At 30.7% G+C, this 17,795-nt stretch overlaps 2 protein-coding genes across 12 annotated transcripts in view; one reads left to right on the forward strand and one right to left on the reverse strand.

The window, feature by feature from the left end:
* The window catches only part of LOC105233578 (FERM domain-containing protein 5), a 753,696-nt gene that overhangs the window by 528,404 nt on the left and 207,497 nt on the right, over window positions 1-17,795 (forward strand). The gene's annotated exons all lie outside the window — the stretch shown is intronic.
* Window positions 1-17,795, reverse strand: part of LOC109579258 (uncharacterized) — a 464,513-nt gene that overhangs the window by 32,661 nt on the left and 414,057 nt on the right. The window contains exon 3 of the mRNA XM_049462373.1: window positions 129-443. Within this exon, the coding sequence (XP_049318330.1) occupies window positions 129-443 (315 nt within the window). The remainder of the gene's footprint in view (window positions 1-128; window positions 444-17,795) is intronic.

Below are 17,795 nucleotides of genomic sequence, written 5' to 3' on the forward strand. Positions count from 1 at the left end.
TTTACTTTACTTTCTGTAACTATCAACGTTTCTTGGCTATAAACTCAATCATTACCTACAAGAACATATCCATAGTTAATACTACAAGTAAATATAAAAACAAATTTCTGTGTTTTAGTCATACTTACTTTCGTATTTGTTAAGGAAGTAATTTTCTTCGAATAATGAATTATTGCACTGATAGTTTCGGTATTTATTATCTGAATGCAATCCAGAGTAAGACTCCAGCGATTTTTTAAAAACTTTCGCGTCTTGAAAAGAATATGTAACGAAGTCAGTTTCCGGGGTTTGACAACTATTATCAAACAAAATTCTTTGTTTGGGAATAATTTTGCAAGACATTTCGTTTTTCGCAAATAAAACGTTTTCAATGTTAACATCATTAATGGATTCCAATTTCATCTGTAAGTAATTATTTGCGCTCCATAAATTACTCGGGAATCCTATGAAAGTATAATCAAAATAAAAGTATATTATAACCACCATACCCATAAAATCAATGTTCTTTTGTTTTTGTTTTAGTGCAAATTAAATATTGTATATTAATAATATCAAACGCACTATAGGGTATTTGAGGGAAACATCAACCATTTTATGCCGTAACTATATTTTCAGCATTAAACTAAAGCATATCTAATATTATAATATATTTTAATTTTGTTAAGATTTTACATACTGACCGATGTATAAATAGCTTATAAATGTTGTTATATAAAGGAATATTTTTTTTACCATGTTTCGGTATTAAAACATGTAATTACCAGAAATAGCGATTATCTGCATTTCTTTAAGAACCTTCATAGATTGACCAATATATTAATTTATATTAATTGCTTCTTGATTTGTGTACTAGAAACTGAACGAATCAAGTGAAATTTAAAATTGTGCTGTGTGCGAATTAAGTGTGGTTGTTGTCCGATTTCGTTCATTTTCACAATGTGATACAAAAATATAAGAATTCCAAGTACTAAGTTTGTCGAAATCGGTCCCGATGGGATTTCAGAAATATTTAGTACTTGATTTATCACGCTTTTAGTAGATTTTAACTGTATCGTTATATGGGGAATGAGCGGAGTTACCGTCCGATTTCATTCATTCATACAATATCGGTAATCAGCAAATTTGGTTGCAGTTAACTTTGTTAGAGGAAATAATACGTTTCCATTAAATTGAAAATATTTAAAACAAGACGACTTTTATAACAATGTACGACATAACAATGTTTTCTTTTGATGACAATGTTTAATGTCAAAAGCAGCTCTTTTGTAAATCCCCGGCAGTGAAAATAATCTAGATTAAGTATTATTTGATCACTTTAATTTTTGGTGGGAACATAGTAATACCAGAGAACATAAAACATAGAGAAGGTGCAGGTTCGACAGCGAACATTTTGTAAGATTGCGACACAGAATTTCACCACACAGCTACGAATTCACGCTGTGAAATGTTAACATTTTTAACAGTTCTCCACATACCCAACAGAGAAAATGAAGAGAAATAAATGTATGTATTTTCGGCATGTGATGCCATAGCATGTAAGTTAACGGCAGCAGCCACACAGATACTTAACGATAAATGTAAACAAATTGTATCTTCTCACAGTATTACTGCTTGGTCAGCAGAATACTTTAATTAATAAGAAATCAATATATCACTTGTTTTGATAAGTAAGCAAAATCCAATATTCCATTATTTGTTTTGATAATGAGAATAATTGGAAATCCAATGCTCTGGCATTTCATCACTTAATGTAATGCCAAAGCATCTTTAGTAATAAGCATAGAATTATAAGAATATAAATATAAGTGCTTTTACTAATAAAGATCAGAGTGTATAATCGGCAAGCGTATTGAGTGATCATCTTGATGATCAAAGCGCACCATATATTGTCACTCAAACCAACACTTGTGTTTAATTTCTACCGCGCGTAGCGGAACGGAATATATTTTTTTAATACTTCCCACACAAGGGAAGTTAATTGGCGCCCAACGTTAAGGCACGTGTTCGTCGTATAAAGGGAGAGAAATGTATCCCTAGAACCATAACGGTCGCGATAAGTTAACACTAACCGGTAAACGTACATAAACCTCATGCGAGAGGTAGTACATATGTGAATAACGCATTAAAAATTAAAAAGAAAAAACAAGTATCCCAAGAATAGGGAGAAAAGCCAAACCAAACTTGAAGTAAAGTGAGCACAAACTTCATTGCTTGTTGTGTTGTGACAATCGTAGAATAAATAAGAACAAAATTTTTTTTAAAATAAATTTAAAAAAAATTAACAGTGAATAAAAAAGTAAAGAATGACTTATGTAAATCACAAAATACAAATATTTAAAAAACAAAAAAAACATCATTAGGCATTGCACGTCAAGCAGCGGCGTAGCCATCGAGGGAAACCAAGGACTAAGGAAATTACAACACACCACAAAAGACGAGGAGAAGAAGGAGTAAGATTTTATTATCCACATTTATCAAATATATTAGTACATTAATATATAAGACAATCAATTTTAGCAATTAAGTTTAAACTATTAAGAATCATTGAAGGCTCGACCAGCCAAATAATAAAATATTTTTAAAACCGCGATTCACCACCGCAAGGGGGACCCTCCGGTTTATAACAAAAACTCAATTCTGCGATTCTGAACTTCAGACCCTCCAGAATAAAGAGTCTCCTTTCCTAGAAAGGATCAAAAATAAAAAATACAAAATTAAATCTTAAACATTTTAAATGAAGGCTCGACCAGCCAAATAATAAAATATTTTTAAAACCGCGATTCACCACCGCAAGGGGGACCCTCCGGTTTATAATAAAACTCAATTCTGCGATTCTGAACTACAGACCCTCCAGAATAAAAGAGTCTCCTTTCCTAGAAAGGATCAAAAAATAAAAATAAAAAAAATAAAACAACTGACTTGGACTATAACAAAATAGACAGAATAGTTAGAAGTCTTGAAAGATTTGTAGAAGTCGATAGGATTAAAATTGCCCATATTTAAAGAAAAATTAATTTATCAAAAATGCCTTTAAGTAGCGAAAATGAGACTTTAGTCGCAAGACTAATTGCGGCAACGAACGCATCACTCAGATTAGAAATATCTGAAATGCGCAGGCAAATAGAAGACTTAACGAAGTCTACAACAATAACAGATTACCAACCTGAAGAAATAAATTCAGAGATTCGCTGTGACGAATCCCTAGAAGTAATAAAATCTTTACCAGAATTTGGGGGAAAGCAAAATAAATATGTTAGCTGAAGGGAATCGGCTAACAACGCAATGAGCTTATACATAAGAGGCAGCCGTAGGTATTTTGCTGCATTAACTATATTAAGAAATAAAATCACTCACGATGCTAATGACATCTTGTCCAACCACGGAACAGTCCTAAATTTTGATGCTATATTAGCACGATTAGATTTCGCTTACGCCGATAAGCGACCAGCTCATATAATCGAGCAAGAAATGAGTATTCTGCGTCAAGGCAATTACTCTGTAATTGAATATTATAATAAGGTTAATGAGAAATTAACCTTGCTAATAAATAAAACCATAATGACTTACGGATCAGATAGCGCCGTAACTAAGGAATTCAATGCTAAAAATAGGCGGGATGCTTTACGCACATTTATAACGGGACTAAACGGAAATTTAGCTAATATACTATTTTCTCTATCGCCAAGCGACTTACCAAATGCTTTAGCAAAAGCACAAGAATTAGAATCCAACAATATGCGAGCAGCATTCGCATTACAATTTGGAAAAAACTATTCAAATCCCAACAATAATAACAGGCAACATACTTCTAACAACAGATTCAATAATGGTAATTTTAATAATAATTTACGGTTCCCACAAGTCCAACCGCAAAGGAATTATAACCAAAGAATGGGATACCAGAATAACCAACCACGACCTACACCAATGGATGTCGACTCAAGCATCCATACACGCAACCGTATGTTGCAAAAGCCAACAACATTTAATCAAAACAATTTGGAAAAAAGGCCACATGGAAGTACACAACAGAATGTGCAGCCACCGACTAAGACACAGCGCATTAATAATATTAAGGAGGATCATTTTTTAGGCCAAAATTAACTCTGCCATATATATTTCTAGATGACAGGGTTACTGGTCAAAACTTTAAAATATTAATAGATACAGGAGCAACTAGTTGCTATATTAAATCAGGAATATACAAAAATAAAAATAAATTGGATATACAAAAGAGAGTAAAAACAATTAATGGATTTTCGATAATACGCTATTATCACATTATCACATTATTCGGTAAAAAACAAATATTCTACGAAATCGAAAATTTGGAAGCAGACCTATTAATAGGATACAAATTTTTGAAGGACATTAATGCAGTGATTAACTTGGAAAAAAAGAAATTAATAATAAATAATGAAAAAGAGGAGGATATATTTAGCTTAGGATGCGAATATGAGCATCAGAAAAGTAAGGATAATTTAAAGATCGTAAAGGAGGACGAAATTACTTTGGAAGCAAAGACTTCTAAAGCGCCAGCCGACGGGAATACCGGCAAATATAAAAAAATAAATACTGTGGAGCAGGAAAGCTCTACAACGCCAGCTGAAGATTTATACCAGCAGAGTAGAAGTAAAAATTATGTAAAAAATATTGTGGAACGAAAAAGTTCTACAACGCCAGCCGATGATAATACCGGCAAATTAAATAAAAAATATATTGTGGAACAAAGAAGTTCTACAACGCCAGCCGATGATAATACCGGCAAATTAAATAAAAAATATATTGTGGAACAAAGAAGTTCTACAACGTCAGCCGATGATAATACCGGCAAATTAAATAAAAAATATATTGTGGAACGCAAAAGTTCTACAACGCCAGCCGATGATAGTACCGGCAAATTAAATAAAAAATATATTGTGGAACAAAGAAGTTCTACAACGCCAGCCGATGATAATACCGGCAATATAGAAGAGGAAAACTATGTAAACAAAATTACTTTAGAGGAAAAGTTCTCTAAAGCGCCAGTCGAAGGAAATACCGACATAAACGAAGATGAAATTGAAAATTTAAGAGAGGAAATTAGAAATGAAATATATAAAATACATTCTTCAATAAATATGAATTTACCGTTTCGAACGGATATAAAAGCGGAAATAACGACAATTGTTGAAACTCCTATATGGAGTAAACAATACCCATATCCTCTTTCTGCTAATTCCTTCATAAACGAAGAGGTAAAAAAAATGATGGAAGATAAAATAATAAGGCCAAGTAAGAGCGCATATAATTCACCAATTTGGGTTGTACCAAAAAAAGGTGTAAATGAAGACGGTACGCCGAAATTGCGAATGGTAATCGATTATAAAAAATTAAATGAAGTAACAAAATCGGATAAATATCCAATTCCGGATAGCAATATAATACTTTCAAATTTAGGAAGTTCGAAATATTTTTCCACAATAGATCTGGAATCGGGTTTTCACCAGATCCTTATTAAAGAACACGATATTGAAAAAACTGCATTTTCAGTAAATAACGGAAAATACGAATTTTTAAGAATGCCATTTGGTTTAAAAAACGCGCCTAGTATATTTCAAAGGGCGATGGACAATGTTTTAAGGGACTTTATTGGAAAATTTTGTCACGTTTATATTGACGATATAATCGTATTTTCAAAAAGCTTCGAGGAACATAAAAAACATTTAAGTATAATAATAGAAGTTCTAAAAAACGCAAATATGAAAATTTCATTACAAAAATCTAAATTCTACCAAGAAGAAGTAGAATTTTTGGGATATATTGTTGCAAAGAATGTTATAAAGACAGATCCAAAAAAAGTTGAAACAATTTTAAATTTTCCGGTTCCAACAACTTTACGACAGTTACGAAGTTTCCTAGGAATGATTGGATATTACAGGAAGTTTATTAAAAATTATGCTAAAATAGCAAAACCATTAACAATACATTTATCAGGTGAAAACGGAAGAGTTTCACAACATATGTCCAAAAAAATTAAAATTAGATTGGAACAAGAAGGACTTTTGGCAATTGAGAAAATGAAGTCTATATTAGTAGATCAAGTCGAATTAATTCAACCAAATTTTAACGAAACATTTATATTAACGACAGACGCATCAAATGAAGCTATTGGTGGAGTCTTAAGCCAAGGGGGCAAACCTATTACATTTATATCTAAAACATTAAATTCAACAGAAAGAAATTACGCGACTAATGAAAAGGAGCTATACGCTATCGTATGGGCATTAAAAAATCTAAGAAATTATTTATACGGAGTTTCAGATTTGGAAATTCATGCTGATCACCAACCACTAACATTTGCAGTCTCACCTAGAAATCCAAATGCCAAAATGAAAAGATGGCATGCTTTAATTGGAGAATATGGAGCAAAAATTATATATAAACCAGGTAAAACAAATGTGGTAGCAGATGCTCTATCACGACAATTTCTTAATAATTTATCCGACGAATCGTCAACCACAGTAACCCAACATTCAGCTGAAAGTAGTGATCATACTCAGATACCCGAGACAAAAAAACCATTAAACCAATTTAAACAACAAATTTTACTAAGTAAAAATAGATTTACAATACATGAGCAAATTCAAGAATTTGGGAAAATTAGACATTTAATTGAATACGATACTGTTGATAATTTAATCACAATATTAAAGGAATACATCAAACCAAATATAGTTACGGCAATACATTGCTCAATAGAGGATCTGTACGAAATACAAGCGAAAATAAGAGAAACATTTACTAATAAATTCATATATACGAAAAATTTTGCAATTGACATAACGAACAGAGAAGACCAAGGAATTATAATTGAACAAACGCATACACGAGCACATAGAAGTTACCAAGAAAATTTGGATCAAATTTGCAAAAAATATTATTGGCCTGAAATGAGAAAACAATTCAAAGAATATTAAAGGAATTGTGACATATGTAATAAAAACAAATATGATAGACATCCTATAAAAATACCAATTGGAGAGGTCCCAATACCTACAGAGGAAGGAGTACAGATACACATGGATATATTCTATGCGCAATCTTTAAAATTCATTACGTGTATAGATAGCTATTCCAAATTTTTGGTTATTAAGCAAATCGAAGATAAGATTAATTTAGAAGATAAAGTGTTAGAAATATTACAAAGCTTCCCTAATATAAAGAAGTTAACAATTGATAATGAACCAGGATTCACTACGGTACAATTTAAGTCCTTGATGCAGAGACTTCAAATAGAAATATTTTTTTGTAACCCAAATCATAGTACCACGAATGGTCAAATTGAGAGGGTACATTCAACAATAATTGAAATTTCACGATGTATTAAACAAGAATATAATTTAATAAGCTTTTCAGAATCAATATTTAGAGCTGCCCAACAATATAATAAAACTATACATTCGGTAACTAATGAGAAACCATTTGAAGTACTTTATAATAAAGTCTCTCATGATATTTTACCAGACAAACTTTTATCAGCACAAACTAAGATGCTAGAAAGACACAATAAAAATAGAATTAATAAAACATATTTATGCGGAGAAATAATTTATGAAAAGATTACAGGAGAGAGAAATAAACTAAATCCTAGATACAAGAAACAGGTAGTAAAAGAAGACTTAGGGAATAAAGTTAGAATTAACTACAGGAATAGAATAGTACATAAAGATAATATTAAATCTTAATCATATATTTTTAGAGGATGATACCCCTAATTATTCTAACATTAATTACCAATACAATGACAGACATTGTGGACTACACAAGAGAAGATTACGTATTATTAGAAGACGGAGATGTAGCCCTGTATAATGACTACGGAAATATTTTTCACATCACTAATTTAACATACTTTAGAGAACTTATAAGTTCAGACACAAATTATTATAATAAAAAACTCAGATATAAAAATTTTGAACAAAATAATGAACAAGACAAGGCATATATTAATGATTTAGACACAGATCCAGAAATAGAACTCATAGAAACTTTATTAGAACAACTACAAATTAAAGATACAAGATATAGGAGAGGAATAAATGAAATAGGTACATTATGGAAGTGGATAGCAGGAACACCAGACCATGACGACCTAGTGTTAGTAAATAATAAATTAAACGAATTAATTGACAATAATAATAAACAATACACAACAAATTCTAAAATTTTTGGAATTATTAACCAATTAACTGAAACAATCAATAACATTAATGAAAACTCAAATATTAAAATTCTAATGAAACGGAAAAATCAATTCCTAATAACTGAATTACAAAATATGATTAATACAATAGCTATAGGAAAAATGGGAATTTTGAACCCGACAATTTTAAATTTAGACGAGATTAAAAGTATAATTAAGAATGAACATGGACGATTGATAATAACTGATATAATAGATATTTCAAATTTTAAAATAGTACAAAATAAAGATGTAATAGTTATATATTAAGTATCCAAAAATTATATATGATTGCAAATATTATGAAGTAAGAGCAATTCCACAAAAAGATGGTAAATTAATAATTAATAATGAAATTGCGAAATGCAAAAAAGAATATATAAATATTAAAAATTGCAAAAGAGAAATGATAAATACTTATTGTAAAATTAATAATAAAAATACTTGCCTATCAGATATTTTGTCCAATAAAAAAAGGAAATGTAAAAAAATTAAAGAAAAACATAAAGACATAGATATAATTAAAGAAGGAGCAATATTAGTCTCTGGAAATCATACTATAGATGACTCTGCCATAAATGGAGTTTACCTTGTAACATTTGAAAATTATACAAATATTGATAATATAACTTACGAAAATATTGATTGTAAAATTTGGAATTATTTAAAAAATAATCATATTAATAACTTTGAAATTATAGAATACATTGAAACAAAAAACAAAGAATTTGAATTTGAAAACATAAATATTTTGAGTGAAAGAATTAAAGAATTTAAAAATCATTCACTTTTCTGGTATATAATTGTAATACTTGTACTGTTAATAATAATATACATAATCTATAAGATTTTAAAGTTAAAAAAATCATGTAAAACTAATAAGCAAAGTAAAAAAATAAAATTCCAAGAATTATCATATAACGCTATTTTAGAGAGCATTTACAATATATCAAAAAATGATATTGAATCGGGGACGATTCATCTTAGAGAGGGGGGAGTTAACGGCAGTAGCCACACAGATACTTAACGATAAATGTAAACAAATTGTATCTTCTCACAGTATTACTGCTTGGTCAGCAGAATACTTTAATTAATAAGAAATCAATATATCACTTGTTTTGATAAGTAAGCAAAATCCAATATTCCATTATTTGTTTTGATAATGAGAATAATTGGAAATCCAATGCTCTGGCATTTCATCACTTAATGTAATGCCAAAGCATCTTTAGTAATAAGCATAGAATTATAAGAATATAAATATAAGTGCTTTTACTAATAAAGATCAGAGTGTATAATCGGCAAGCGTATTGAGTGATCATCTTGATGATCAAAGCGCACCATATATTGTCACTCAAACCAACACTTGTGTTTAATTTCTACCGCGCGTAGCGGAACGGAATATATTTTTTTAATACTTCCCACACAAGGGAAGTTAATTTGTATGCCCAAGAAGAGAATATGAAGAAACTCCCAATGAGGAATTTCGTTTTGCTTGTTTATATTTTGTTTCATTTTTGACAGCGAAAAATGTGTACAAAAAATATTATGTTCTCTGTCTCACATACCCAAGAATATGAAGAGACATAAATATACATATGTATGCATATGTAAATATGAATATGAAGACATAAACACATGCATGCATGCTCCTTATGATCTCCCAACAACAGCATTGTGATATTTACATGCTTCAATTTTTCAACTTGGAAATCGCAATGTATGCAAATATGTATGTATGTATGCTTTTGCTTTTTGCCGTCGGCAATTGAATACTGACATGTAAACATAAATATAATATGAGTATAATTTTGTATGAATGCCTGCATAGTAATATTTATAGTCAATTTGGACTTGCATATTTAATAATTTTCTTTGATTGTTACATAATATACTATACTAATAAATATTTTTGTATTATATTTCCTACTAATAGAAATTAAATTTATCACAACAATATACATATACATATGTACATACATCATATTATCTTATGTCTCTGCAAATGCTCATATCATAATCTTATTATCTGCTCATATGATTGCATGTATGCGCATGTGCGCGTTCAGAAAATCAAGTCATGATTTTATCACTTATCAATATATTACATGTGCGCGCATTGATCTGCATGTTCATACAGTCATATATACATACTTATATGTATGTATGTACATATATGTATTTGTACACACTGCCGAACAAATAATGCACAAACATATAAACATACATATGCGTACACATATGAGTATGTCACCAACAAAAATTGAAGCATTGCTCTACAAAAACAACAATCGTCTAAATAGCAGAAGCATCACAAGTCAATATGGCAGCCAAATTAGCGAAGAACAAATGTAGTAAATTTTACAACAAAAACGATTTCATTCATAAACGCAGGCTCATATGCCACAAGCGACCTCGCTTCATTCATATAAACAGACGCCGTAACATCTCCCCGAGCATGCCTTTGCCTACAAGCGTCTTTTCGCGACGATGGCAAAAGCTAAAAATCATAAATTGAACAACTTTCTGATGCTTCTTCACAGAAAGAAGCGAGAAAAGTGGCAATATAGCTCTTGTCGATTTACAATATTTGTCAATTCTAAAATAAGTATTTTTCCGTGGCTCGCAAAAATCAGCGTCGATATGTATGCAAGTTCATACATATGCATACATATTTACGCTAGATCGTTGGCGAAGCTGTTACAGCGGCAAGGGAAGCGGTAACAATCGTTTGTTAGTTTCTTTCGCGTCTCGTTGCGTCAGTGCCAGAGAAACTAAAACCAGTGCTTCGACAGATTGATGTGCTGAACACATAGACCGCGACAGACTGCAAGCGCCATCGTGACAACGGAGATGCGAAAGATGCGTGCGACACTTGTTATTATGAATGTATGTATGTATATATGTATGTGGCTCGCATTTGCTTTCGTAAACATACGCACAGTGTTGCGAAACCGGAATTTTTTGGAAATCATATTGCCTAAACTGTAATTTTAATTGTATCGATGAGAAACTTCTACAGAGTGGTCAGAATGAAATCCCAAACAGAATGAGTGAAAAAAAAATTTACACCGAAAAAAATTGTTGGGTCAAATTTTCAACAAAAGTCAAAAAAAAAAAAAGTTGTTCGAAAATTTTACAAAAAAAATTTATTTTAATTCTTCCTTTATTTCTGATAAATACCCTATGATTAGTTTTTTAAATAAAGTATAGGGTTTGCCGAACAAGAATTATAAACGTCAAATTTTCCTGATTTTTCGATATTTGTTGAAAAACTCTGAAATTTTATATAAAACCAAAATCTATTTCATTTCTTATTTGAAAGGTGGCAATAAAAGCTTTAATTTGATACCGGTTTGAAGTCAATAGCTTCAGTTTTAAGAGAGTTATGCTTATTTTTGTGGAGTGCTAGAACAGATGTAGAATAAAAAAAAATTTGAAGATACTATTTTATAACACAGGCATATTTTATTGCATTCTACAGAAAAATTACAAATTATCAGTCATCTACCAATAAGTTCATTGCTTCCTCTGATAATTTCAGGTGTTTCTTCTCCTTCAGTATTCTCCTACTTTTGATTGCGGGATCAGAATTGGCGAGCAGATAATGTAATATGTCTTCACAATTGTCTTTTCTTGATGTTTTCCTCGCATGGTAAAGCCTTATGTTTCTGAAGTCCTTGTTTCCTGCTTCCAATGCTTCTTCTGATAGTTGCCCAATGGGGACCAAAAATGAACGAATTATTTCAGCTCCATGAATAAGAACCTTGTGGACAGTTGGTGGCATATAATGCCACGAATATTTCTTTACATAGAGACCAGCAGTTTCTTTTCCGTACTTAGAGAACTTATCGCAGTCTATCTTATATCCAGAAGTTATATAAAAACAAAGGGGGAGAAAGAGAGAGCGAAAGAGAGAGAATAAAATAGTAAAACAACAGAGAGAGAAAAAGGTACCACCACAAGCAAAAAGAAAACACTATATAAAGACGGACACACATGCGGACTAATTAGTGACAAAAAAGAAAAGATTCCGATTAGCCGAAACCGGTCTGAAAATAATAAAAATTTGACGTGGGATGACGGAAAGTCACCCGAAAACCAATATGATTAAATTATTCAATAAGTGATTCCGAGAATTTCCGTTCTATTTCTATGAAATAAATACTGAGAGTGATATACTAAAATCGCTATAACTCCCAGGAGGGCAGGTATGGGCAGCTGATTTTTTCACAGTTCGTTGAAAACAAATCATATAACATTTCTTTAGTGGTTTGGAACTGGGACTCTCTGGGACTTTTTAGATATTGCTTACCTAACCCAAATTTAAAGGAAAAATGGACCTTTAGTCGGGTTTTCGCTCTAAAAAAGGTGCATATGAAAATGTCTCAAACAACATTCCTTTGTTTTATAGAAGAGACTTGTCCGAAGGCAGATTTTTTTTCCGAATCAAAATATCTGTCACCAAAATCAAATGAGATCATTTTGAATACAGCCCTGAAATCCCCTCTTTTCGTGAAACTTTAGTATATTTGACTTCTAAAATCAATTAAAAATCAACGGGCCAACATAAAAATAAGCTTTATGTGTTTTTTGTTTGTTTGGAATGTCTGTGACAAATTGCATCATTAAAAACACTGAAAAAATAATCGGAGAAAAGTTACTTTTCCACTAGCCGCAACACAGTGATACGGACAAATGTGAGAAAGAAATAATATATGTATGTACATATATGCCATAGAAATTCCACTGGTGCAAATATGGAAATGATAACGAAATAATGCGAATATGCATATTTCATGAAGATCATCAATTTTCTTTGAAGAAATGAAGTTCATTTGATACATCTTCACTTTGTAATACACGAATTAAATATAACTTTTTTGAAATATAATAATAATACAATTAAATTATTTTTTAACTATTTTATTGCGATTTTGTAAAAAAATTAAAATTTTTATAATTTTTCTGAAAAAAATGGTTCATATGATACAAGATCATCATGCATATGTGACTCAAAGAATGCTTTTATACAATCTCGGTGTGACTTTGTATATTTTTCTACAAAGCAATTCTCTTTATTCATTTTCTGTCGTTTTACATATATTTCTGCCAGAGACATGCTCATTTCTGCTAAATAGCAGCGAGAATGGTGAAATTCCGTGTCACAATCCTATAAGCTCTGTTGCCGCGCAATCGAACCATCATACAGAATTCGATTTGCACCTTCTCTATGTTTTATGTTCTCTGGTAAAGTATAGAGAAGGTGCAAATCGAATTCTGTATGATGTTCGATTGGACGGCTAACAGAGCTTATAGGATTGTGACACGGAAATTCACCATTCTCGCTGCTATTTAGCAGAAATGAGCACGTTCAATGGCAGAAATATATGTAAAACGACTGAGAATAAATGAAGAGAATTGCTTTGTAGAAGAATATACAAAATATACAAAGTCACACAAAGAATGTGAAAAAGCATTCTCTGAGTGACATATGCATGCTTATATTGTATTATGTGAACCATTGTCACTTATGCGTGATTTTCACATATGCAAATTAATACTTAGTTTTGTTTTCGAGTCACCGCGGGCAACTGCCGTTTTCTTTATTATCTTTTTCTTAAATACAATATTTTGCTTAAGTCTAGATACAAATATTAATCTTACATTCTAGGAAGTACAATCTACAATCCACTTGAGATATGACAAATCTAGGACATATGTTTCAAGTGGAAAGATTCATCTTACAATCTATGAGTTATATTTTTGGACCACCTAAGGCGGACAGTATTAGCAAAGTACATATAATGTTTAAATACGGACCATATGGGTCATAAGTGTCATGTTACATATTTATGACAGATAAAGAATATGTTCATGTAATATGAACTGGTGGTATTAACTCCCCCACCTCTAAATTGAAGCGTCCCGATTCAAAGGGATATAGTACGTGAGGCTATTGACTATTTTATCAATTTAAACAGTTCCATTTTAAAATCTTAATTTATATGTACAATTTATTTAAATTTGACTCCTAGATACATTTTATATTATCTTTGACTTATAATTATTTTTTTGATTGAAGTCTTTTTAAATGTGACAAGTTTTAGACAAAAATTTATTTTTCTTGCATATTAATTTAAGATTTGATATTATCTTTATGTATTATTCTGTTTCTGTTTTGTATTTTAATTGTATTTCCTAAATCTTCTAATACTACTTGCCTTTTGTATTTGGGGTTCAATTTATTTCTTTCCCCATAAATTTTTTCATAAATAATATCTCCTTTTTTATAGCTTTTCTGAAGCCTTTTCTTGTTATGATGCTCAAGCATTTTCTCTTGAGCATTTTGTAACACATTTTTCATATTATTATGAGGCTCTTTATTAAATAAAATGTTGCAAGGTTGTTTACCTGTTACAGAATGAATTGTTTTATTATACTGTTGAACTGCTCTCATAATTGATTCAAAATTACTAATTAAGTTGTGTTCTTGCTTTAAACATCTGGAGATTTCAATCAGTGTTGAATGAACTCTTTCTATTTGGCCATTACTTGTGCTGTGGCGTGGTGTACAATAATAAATTTGCACATTAATCCTTTCCATTAAAGACTTGAACTGTATCGTACTTAAGCCTGGTTCATTATCAATAACTATACCTTTAACATTTGAAAATGTTTGTAACAGTTCCAAAACTTTTTCTTCTAAATTTGATTTGTCTTCTATATATTTTACGATTAGAAATTTGGAATATGAATCTATACATGTAAGAAATTTAAGCTTTTGTGCGAAAAAAATATCTATATGGAGTTGTTCTCCCTCTTTGTTTGGTATTGGTGCTTCTCCTATTGGAATTAGTTTCGGATGTCTTTCATATTTATTACTATTACATATGCTACAATTTTTTGCGTACTGTTTAAATTGTTTTATCATTAAAGGCCAATAATATTGCTGCCTAATTTGTGCCAAATTTTCCCTATAATTTCTATGTGCTCTATTATGTGTTTGCTCGATTATCGATCCTTGATCTTCTTTATTGCATATATCATTAGGGAATAGTTTAGTATATAGAAATTTTATCGTGGGAAATGTCTCCTTCAAAATGTTTTTTATTGCATATAGCACTTCAGGTGTGCAAAATATTCCTGTAACTACTTTTGGATTCATATATTCTTTTAAAATACCAATTATATTTTCTGGTCTGTCATATTCAATTAAAAAACGTTTGTTATTAAAAGAAGAAATAGTCTCTGAGACAGTAATTCTTGCTCCATTATCGATTACTATCTGCTGCTTAAAATGATTCAAAGGTTTTTTTGTTTCATGAATTTGGTACTCATCGCTACTTTCTGCGGAATGTTGGGTTTCTATTAGTGATTCACTTGAGTCACTCGACTCACATGAACTAGTTAAATTATTTAATACTTGTCTTGATAATGCGTCAGCAACTACATTTGTTGTTCCCGGTTTATAAATAATTTTTGGAGAAAACTCCTCAATAAAAGCTCGCCATCTTTTCATTTTAACATTTGGATTTTTTTCGGACATTGCAAATGCTAATGGTTGATGATCCGTATGAATTTCTAAATTTTTTACTGCATAAAGATAATGGCGTAATGTCTTTAATGCCCAAACTATGGCGAATAATTCTTTTTCGTTTGTTGCGTAATTTTGTTCGGTGGTATTTAATGTCTTTGAAATAAATGTTATTGGTCTTCCTTCTTGGGATAAGACTGCACCTACAGCAACATTAGATGCGTCAGTAGTTAAAATTAATTTTTTCTAAGTTTGGTTGAGCTAATTCAACTTGTTCTTGTAACGCTCTTTTTAAGGTTTCACAAGCAACAATTCCTTCTTGATCAAGATTAATAATTGTTTTTTTGGACATATACTGCGATATTTTACCATTTTCTCCCTTTAAGTGTTTTGTTAGTGGTTTAGCTATTGTTGCATAATTTCCTATAAATTTTCTATAGTATCCCGTTAATCCTAAAAATCCTCTAAGTTGTCGTAACGTCTTGGGATATGGGTAATTTTTTATTGTCTCTACTTTTTTGGGATCAGTTTTTATAACTTTATGGGATACAACGTATCCTAAACATTCCACCTCGGTTTCTATAAATTTAGATTTTTCTATAGATATTTTCATATGGGCTTCTTCGAGGGTTTGTACTATATATTTCAAATGAGATATATGTTCCTTTAGAGTTTTTGAATATACTATTATGTCGTCAACATATACGTGACAAAATTTTCCTATAAATTCATGTAAAATATTATTCATTGCTCTCTGAAATATACTTGGAGCATTTTTAAGTCCAAATGGCATTCTAAGGTATTCATATTTTCCGTTATTTACAGAAAATGCTGTTTTTTCTATATCGTTTTCTTCCATCAATATCTGATGGAATCCAGACTCTAAATCTATTGTGGAAAAGTATTTTGATTCTCCCAAATTAAAAAGTATCACCTCGGGATTAGGCATTGGGTACCTGTCGGTTATTGTTTTTTCATTAATTTTTTTAAAGTCGATGACCAGTCTTAATTTCGGACTACCATCTTCATTTATTCCTTTTTTTGGAACGACCCAAACGGGAGAATTATACGGGCTTTTACTATGTCGTATAATCCCTTTTGCGATTAAACTTTCGATTTCCTTATTAACAAAATTATTTGCAGATATAGAATAAGGATATTGTTTGGACCATATAGGTTTGTCATCCTCAGTTCTAATTTCTGCTTTAATATCTGTTCTAAAAGGTAAATCCATGTTCACGTTTTGATGAGCTTTATTTATTATTTTAATAACATCCTCTCTTAGCAATGGAATGTTGATATCTTTCCTTTCATTGTTATTATAGTTATACGTATCAGCAACTTCGTTAGAAATTTCAACATTATTTATTTTCAAAATGTTGCGAGCATTTGCTTCATTAATTTTTCTATCCTTAGTATCATTTTTGCTAATATTATTATTGACGGGTGCCTCAGGACTTTTTTGTCCCAAGGGGTTTAGTATAATTAAATCATTGAGAAAATTTATTTTCTCTGTTTTATTATTCCCATAAATCAATTTTCTATTCGGAATATCAATTGTCGCTCCGATTTTATTTAGGAAATTAATTCCAATTAAAAGATCGCTCTCTAAATTGTTAATTTCATAAAAACGTTCCTGTATACCAAACAGATTGATATTATGAAAATATTTTATTATGGTCGAACCATGAATGGTTCTAACCTTCTTCTTAATTACTAAAATGTTTTTATTATTATAAATTCCGGCTCGTATATATGAGCTGGTTGCCCCCGTATCTATGAGAATTCTAAAGATTTGCCCAGTTTTTTTATCGGTTTTAATAACATACGGTAAATCGGAGTTTACCCTAAAAAATGGTTCTCACCAATATTATTAATTCGTTGAATTTTTGGTTGAGGTTGTGTGCTTATTTGTGCACTTTCAATGGACCTTTTTGGTATATTTGTTAGCTGATAATTTGTCTGCCAATTATATCTGTTACTCCTCACGTGTGGTTGGTTTCTTTGATTGGGTTTATTTGTTAATTGGATTGATTG

This window comes from Bactrocera dorsalis, chromosome 1 (genome assembly GCF_023373825.1).
Source record: "Bactrocera dorsalis isolate Fly_Bdor chromosome 1, ASM2337382v1, whole genome shotgun sequence".
Lineage (NCBI taxonomy): Eukaryota > Metazoa > Arthropoda > Insecta > Diptera > Tephritidae > Bactrocera > Bactrocera dorsalis.